This window comes from Triticum aestivum, chromosome 1A, assembly GCF_018294505.1.
Source record: "Triticum aestivum cultivar Chinese Spring chromosome 1A, IWGSC CS RefSeq v2.1, whole genome shotgun sequence".
NCBI lineage: Eukaryota > Viridiplantae > Streptophyta > Magnoliopsida > Poales > Poaceae > Triticum > Triticum aestivum.
In genome coordinates, this window is record NC_057794.1 from 275914556 (window position 1) to 275922761 (window position 8206).

At 47.2% G+C, this 8206-nt stretch overlaps 1 protein-coding gene across 1 annotated transcript; it reads right to left on the reverse strand.

Moving 5' to 3' along the window:
* Positions 1-826: 826 nt before the first annotated feature.
* On the reverse strand, positions 827-2838 carry LOC123045771 (uncharacterized). The gene has a single exon (XM_044468950.1). The coding sequence runs from the start codon at positions 2724-2726 to the stop codon at positions 1413-1415; it is 1314 nt and encodes a 437-aa protein (XP_044324885.1). The 5' UTR covers positions 2727-2838; the 3' UTR covers positions 827-1412.
* Between the last annotated feature and the right edge of the window lie 5368 nt (positions 2839-8206).

Sequence of the window (8206 nt, forward strand, 5' to 3'; positions counted from 1 at the left end):
CTCTTGTCAAAATTAGCATCAAAATTCGAGGATGGCTTGTATATTTGGATGGAGGGAGTACATGTTACGATCCAAATGAAATGTCAACTTAAACAGGTTTGCAACAAAAAACAAGCAGAAGCAAAAATGGGATTTGGCTTGTAGTACCTAGTACTCCCTCTATAAGGCATTCTTTGGCTAGGCACAAGGATCAAAGAACGGAATATTTAAGATGTATATTAAGATAGGTAAATTAGATGAGAATGGATTATTTAAATCGTCCATTCCATATAATTCAGAACAAGTTAACAAGCCTTATATTCTTAGACGGAGGGTCTTTGCACTTTCACAGTATAATCATATTGCTCCAGACAGCCACACCCAGAAAAGAACTTCAAGACAAGCAAATCGTGACGTTCATTTGTCATGAAAGAACAAACCCTAACAGCATAGCAGCCTGATACATAATGGTTTGATCTACAATTAGTTTTTCTGTTTAAGTCAACTTTATCTTCTGAACATATCTTGATTAAATGAAAATTAGTCACGAAATGGTTTCTTGCCAACAGAGAGACTACCTCATTCTTATGACCAATCAATGAACTGTAAGAACCCAACATATTTCAGTGATCCACTAGCATCCTTAACATTTCTAGCGTAATATTCGACTGCATAGAGATATAGAGCAGTTGACTTGCGGATGCTGGTAGACATTGGGTCTTTTCCAATAAATAGAGCCTAATGTGATGTTTGCTTATGGGAATGCGCCAAAGTGCTGGAGATGTGTTTGAATCAAGCATGATAAATGCCTACCACATCAACTGGAGATACACATTGCCATCCAAAAGAAGCAAGACATAAGAATTTCAATAATGAGCCAACAGTTCTCTCATAGAACAAGCTGGGGTACTGATAGGGAGTCTAAAGTCTAAAAAATAAAGTAGCCTTCTAATGGAAAAGGTTCAAAATGATGGATATCAACAGAGAATAACCACTACGCGAACCTAAAACATCACAGGTTTCAGCCTCCCTCAGTAAATTCTGCTAGCCGACCATAGGACCTGTATAAAGTCCAATCGTCATCCTGAAGCTACAAAACCTATCACAAGGCATCTTACCTCCCATGGAAACTGGAAAGGGAACCAAACAACCCTTCTTGTATGCCAAATGGTGTGACTATACATGGATTGCACAGAGGGCAAAAACTGTACATACATGCATTGTCAAGTTCTCTCTCCCTCGTGTGGATCATATATCATCCAAGCACAAATCAGAAGATCAAGAGAACTACACAAATCTACTCCACCAAGACCAGTCTTACGGCATGAATGAGCACTAAGAGGTATGAAATATACCTCTGTTCATGCATCGACAGGTAGATTTGCCTCCATGTCAGACTGTGATGTGGCCATGTCAACTCGCCATTGAATGAATCAATTGAGAGCAGCTGCCACATCCTCCAGTCCAAACTGACGGCCACCCAATCGTGATTCCTTACACCTTGCTGCAAAGTAGAACATCAGCCACACCACCATGAAGTACACCTCTGCGAATGAGTGGAGGAACCCGCCAAGAACTTTGCCACCAAATGTAACCATAATGAGCCGCCCCATGCTGCCACACACCACTGTCTCCCAGCACTTGATCAAGGTGGCATCGGTTGCCATCAATGACACAAGATAGCAGCCTTCCTTCACAGCATTGCGGCCAGGTGGACGCGGATCACGATCCATTGCAACCACCCATGGCACCACCGTGAACAACACCGATACAACAGCATCAAGAAGAGCCCACGCGATGAAGAAGCCATCAAGCTCTGGGCCAGAAATGGCTGCAGCAAGCCATGGGTTTGCAGATGCTGAAAACGGCATGAGCTTGGCAACCACAAAGAGCCTGAACAGCTGCGCCTGGTCGTGCACGTCAGCAAAGAACCAGAGGCAGAGCATCTGCACAACCGCATCCCGAGTCGCCCACCGCAGGAATGCAAACCCAGTGAGCCTCCTAGCGCCCATTGCCGCACCGGAAAGGAAGAACCCTCGCCGCCGTTCAGGCAGGTGGCGCCCCGCTACAGAAGCGAACACCGTGCCGAGAGCTATGGAGTGCACAGTGATGTACCCAAGGATCGCGAGCACATGAGCAGACGAGAGCAGAGCGAGGAGGTTGATGATCGCCGCAGCGTCGTGCCTGGTCAGGTCGAGCAGCCTGAGCTCACCGCCCCGGGGCGAGGCAGGCTTCGGCGAGGAGGTCTCGTTGTGGATGGCAAGGAGGAAGGGGGAAGCGGATGAGGGGAGCAGCTGGGAGAGGGGTACGGGGTAGGGTTTGGGGGTGGAGAAGGACGTGAAGAAGATGTTGTGGTAGGAGGCGTTGCGTCGGCTGGAGGGGGCGGACGAGACCGGGTCGAAGGGTCCGACGAGGAAGTCGTCGTCGGAGAGGGAGGACGAGGTGGAAGTGAAGGGGGACCGGCGGCGGGGGAGGTGGTGCTGCGGAGCCGGTGGGGAGGGCTGGGCGGGAGGCGAGAGGCGGAGAAGGAGGGAGCGGAGGGCGGGATCGCGGTCCGCGAAGGAGGAGAGGCGAAGCGTGCCAGCAAAGAGGGCTGACCGGAAGAGGAGGAGGAGGAGCGCTGCGAGGAGGAGCGGAGGGAGCGAGGCCGGGTGGAGGAGGTGCGCCGCCGCTCGGCGCAGGACGCGGCCACCCGTACGCGCGTCCAGGCTCGGTGCCGGTGGCGCGGGCGCGGCGGCTGCCGGCATGGCGGTGGGAGCGCTGGGCTGTGGGGATCGGCGAGGCGCGGCGAGGGCAAATGGGGAATCGAGGATGCCGGAGGTTGACGCGCGGGTGACGAAGGGAACTGGAGACACGGGCTAGGCTTGGGCTTGGGCCAGTCTGGATGCTTTGGTTGGGCTTGTAGGGCGGCATGTGGTTTTGGTTTGGGTTAGAGATTTCTTTCCATGTTTACTCACGCGTAACAGATAACTGCATGCCCGTTGAGTTGGGTACTGAGTACAATCCATTATAGCAGTGACAACTACTATTTCAGCCTTGGTTCTTTTCTGTGGGGAAAAAGCTCGAGAAATTTCATCGAGGCGTATGACAAGGCGATCGTATCTCTTTATTTATTTTTTGTGGGTAACATTTTTTTTATAATTGCAATTAAAGGTCTGTCGTGCTTGTTAAAAAACAGGAGCGTGAGAATTCTTCAAAATCTTTGAGGTCTCAAATTATGGCACCTATGAACCCCAGTCAATCATCTTCTTTTCGCAAATGACATCTTGTTCTTCTTAAAGGCAAATAGGGAGGGAGAGAGGAGCTTGGTGCAACTTTCTAACTATATTGTCGTGCATCTGGACGACACATTAATTTAGAAAATCTTCTATGTTTTTTGGTTGAGGATGTAACGATATTGTGAAGAATAATATCAAAGAGGCACTGAATGTGACAAATGAATCTCTAAATGATAAGTATTTGGGTATGCCATCAGATATTGGAAGAGCGAAAAATGGTGCCTTGAAATTTTTTATGGGTAGGATTTGGAAAAGAGTTCAAGGTTGGGTGAAACATACTCTAGCACAAGTAGAGAAAGGGGTATTAATACAATCTATTGTTCAGACAGTGCCTATTTACTCTACAACATGTTTTAAATTACCAAGAGGTTTATGCCATCACATTAATTCTCTTCTTGGATGTATTTGGTGGGGCGGTAAAAATGGCAAGAGAAAGATTGCATGGGTGTCATGGGAAGACATGACAACGCCAAAATATATGGGGAGCTAGCTAGGTTTGGGAGATATGGAATTGTTCAACCTTGCCTTGTTAGCCTGACAAGCATGACATTTGCTGCAGAACCTGACAACACTCAATTTTCAATTTTGAAGGTAGAATATTACCCAAACTATGATTTCCTGGATGTGGGATTGGGATCTTTCCATTCACAAATTTGGAGATCTAGCGTAGAACAACGTGATAACCTCACACAAGGCTTAATTAGAAGGATTGGGAATGAGGAAGGTACGCATATATATGGGAAAACAACTAGCTACCGAGAGATCACGCGCTTAGGCGGGTGATAGCCAAGTCAACAAACCTACCAATTATGGTGAATGAGCTAATTGACACTATGAGTGATTCATGGACCAAACATCTAGTAGAGGATTCATTTTATCATGTTGATGCATAAGTTATTCGATCTATATCATCGTTGAGTTCAACTAAACAAGACTTCCGGGCATGGCATTTTCGACGTAATAGTGTTTCATCGATTTGATCGACATATAAGATGCTTGAAGACATAAAGAAATGTAGGGAAGATTGGCTGGATGGGCGACCTTCTTCCTCCTCATCACGACAAACTGGACAACAATGGAAAAAGCTTTGGAAATGAAAGCATCGCGAAACATCCGCATCTTCGCATGGAGGTTATCAAAAAGTGATCTTCCCACCAGGAACGTTCTTCACCACCACCGCTTGGCACCGACAGCATCATGTAGTACCTGTGGTGTTTCAAATGACTCGTGGTAGCATTCTCTTGTAGACTGGTGTGTATGGGCGATGGCTGATGGCTGGCGAAGAGCTTGCTAAACATATGTGTTTGTCGGATCGTGGGTTCCGACAAACCCTTGAGGTTCGAACACGGGGGTGCGCACGAAGATCTCTCTCTTCCTCACTCACTCTCGCAATGATCTCTAGGCCTAGCTCGCCGAACCCAACGAACAAGAGACACGAGAGTTTATACTGGTTCGGGCCACCATTGTGGTGTAATACCCTACTCCAGTGTGGTGTGGTGGATGTTGGAAATATGCCCTAGAGGCAATAATAAATTGATTATTATTATATTTCCTTGTTCATGATAATCGTTTATTATCCATGCTATAATTGTATTGATAGGAAACTCAGATACATGTGTGGATACATAGACAACACCATGTCCCTAGTAAGCCTCTAGTTGACTAGCTCGTTGATCAATAGATGGTTACAGTTTCCTGACCATGGACATTGGATGTCGTTGATAACGGGATCACATCATTAGGAGAATGATGTGATGGACAAGACCCAATCCTAAGCATAGCACTAGATCGTGTAGTTCGTATGCTAAAGCTTTTCTAATGTCAAGTATCATTTCCTTAGACCATGAGATTGTGCAACTCCCGGATACCGTAGGAATGCTTTGGGTGTACCAAACGTCACAACGTAACTGGGTGACTATAAAGGTGCACTACAGGTATCTCCGAAAGTGTCTGTTGGGTTGGCACGAATCGAGACTGGAATTTGTCACTCCGTGTGACGGAGAGGTATCTCTGGGCCCACTCGGTAGGACATCATCATAATGTGCACAATGTGATCAAAGAGTTGATCACGGGATGATGTGTTACGGAACGAGTAAAGAGACTTGCCGGTAACGAGATTGAACAAGGTATCGGGATACCAACGATCGAATCTCGGGCAAGTATCGTACCGATAGACAAAGGGAATTGTATACGGGATTGATTAAGTCCTCGACATCGTGGTTCATCCGATGAGATCATCGTGGAACATGTGGGAGCCAACATGGGTATCCAGATCCCGCTGCTGGTTATTGACCGGAGAACGTCTCGGTCATGTCTGCATGGTTCCCGAACCCGTAGGGTCTACACACTTAAGGTTCGATGACGCTAGGGTTGTAAAGGAAGTTTGTATGTGGTTACCGAATGTTGTTCGGAGTCCCGGATGAGATCCCGGACGTCACGAGGAGTTCCGGAATGGTCCGGAGGTAAAGATTTATATATGGGAAGTCCTATTTTGGTCACCGGATGAGTTTCGGGGTTTATCAGTAATGTACCGGGACCACCGGGAGGGTCCCGGGGGTCCACCAAGTGGGGCCACCAACCCCGGAGGCTTGCATGGGCCAAGAGTGGTGAGGGACCAGCCCCTGAGTGGGCTGGTGCGCCTCCCACAAGGCCCAAGGGGCAGCTAGGAGGAAAAAAGGAGGAAACCCTAGGCTTAGATGGGCCTAAGGCCCACCCTAGGGGGCGCCTCCCTCTCTCCCCTCTTGGCCGCCCCTTGTTTCCCATCTAGGGCTGCCACCCCCCCCTAGGGGTGGGAACCCTAGAGGGGGCGCACCCTCCTCCCTCTCCCCTATATATAGTGAGGCCTAGGGCTGCCCATAACACGCGATTCGATCTCTCGTTGGTGCAGCCCTGCATCTCTTCTTCCTCCTCTTCTGTGGTGCTTGGCGAAGCCCTGCAGGATAGCCACGCTCCGTCACCACCACCACGCTGTTGTGCTGTTGCTTGATGGAGTCTTCCTCAACCTCTCCCTCTCTCCTTGCTGGATCAAGGCATGGGAGACGTCACCGGGCTGTACGTGTGTTGAACGCGGAGGTGCCGTCCTTTCGGTACTAGGATCTCCGGTGATTTGAATCACGACGAGTACGACTCCATCAACCCCATTCTCTTGAACGCTTCCGCTTAGCGATCTACAAGGGTATGTAGATGCACTCTCCTTCCCCTCATTGCTAGATTACTCCATAGATTGATCTTGGTGATGCGTAGAAAATTTTGAATTTCTGCTACGTTCCCCAACAGTGGCATCATGAGCTAGGTCTATGCGTAGTTTCTATGCACGAGTAGAACACAAAGTAGTTGTGGGCATTGATTTTGTTCAATATGCTTGCCGTTACTAGTCTTATCTTGATTCGGCGGCATCGTGGGATGAAGCGGCCCGGACCAACCTTACACGTATGCTTACATGAGACCGGTTCCACCGACTAACATGCACTAGTTGCATTAGGTGGCTGGCGGGTGTCTGTCTCTCCCACTTTAGTCGGATCGGATTCGATGAAAAGGGTCCTTATGAAGGGTAAATAGCAATTGGCATATCACGTTGTGGTTTTGCGTAGGTAAGAAACGTTCTTGCTAGAAACCCATAGCAGCCACGTAAAACATGCAAACAACAATTAGAGGACGTCTAACTTGTTTTTGCAGGGTATGCTATGTGATGTGATATGGCCAAAAGGATGTGATGAATGATATATGTGATGTATGAGATTGATCATGTTCTTGTAATAGGAATCACGACTTGCATGTCGATGAGTATGACAACCGGCAGGAGCCATAGGAGTTGTCTTAATTTATTTATGACCTGCGTGTCAACATAAATGTCATGTAATTACTTTACTTTATTGCTAACCAGTAGCCATAGTAGTAGAAGTAATAGTTGGTGAGGCAACTTGATGGAGACACGATGATGGAGATCATGATGATGGAGATCATGGTGTCATGCCGGTGACGATGATGATCATGGAGCCCCGAAGATGGAGATCAAAAGGAGCAATATGATATTGGCCATATCATGTCACTATTTGATTGCATGTGATGTTTATCATGTTTTTGCATCTTATTTGCTTAGAACGACGGTAGTAAATAAGATGATCCTTCATTAAAATTTCAAGAAAGTGTTCCCCCTAACTGTGCACCATTGCGACAGTTCGTTGTTTCGAAGCACCACGTGATGATCGGGTGTTAGATTCTTACGTTCACATACAACGGGTGTAAGACAGATTTACACATGCAAACACTTAGGTTGACTTGACGAGCCTAGCATGTGTATAGACATGGCCTCGGAACACAGAAGACCGAAAGGTCGAGCATGAGTCGTATGGTAGATACGATCAACATGAAGATGTTCACCGATGTTGACTAGTCCGTCTCACGTGATGATCGGACACGGCCTAGTTGACTTGGATCATGTAATCACTTAGATGACTAGAGGGATGTCTATCTGAGTGGGAGTTCATAAGATGAACTTAATTATCCTGAACATAGTCAAAAGGTCTTCACAAATTATGTCGTAGCTCGCGCTTCAGTTCTACTGTTTAGTTATGTTCCTAGAGAAAATTTAGTTGAAAGTTGATAGTAGCAATTGTGACGCCCCGATTTAATCGTACACTAATCATACACGCAAATGTGTACGATCAAGATCAGGGACTCACGGAAAGATATCACAACACAACTCTACAAATAAAATAAGTCATACAAGCATCATATTACAAGCCCGGGGCCTCGAGGGCTCGAATACAAGAGCTCGATCATAGACGAGTCAGCGGAAGCAACAATATCTGAGTACAAACATAAGTTAAACAAGTTTGCCTTAAGAAGGCTAGCACAAACTGGGATACAGATCGAAAGAGGCGCAGGCCTCCTGCCTGGGATCCTCCTAACTACTCCTGGTCGTCGTCAGCGGGCATCACGTAGTAGTA

Bases quoted from the DNA above. Each gene is read 5' to 3' on its own strand.
- LOC123045771 (XM_044468950.1), bottom strand. From the start codon at position 2,726: ATGCCGGCAGCCGCCGCGCCCGCGCCACCGGCACCGAGCCTGGACGCG.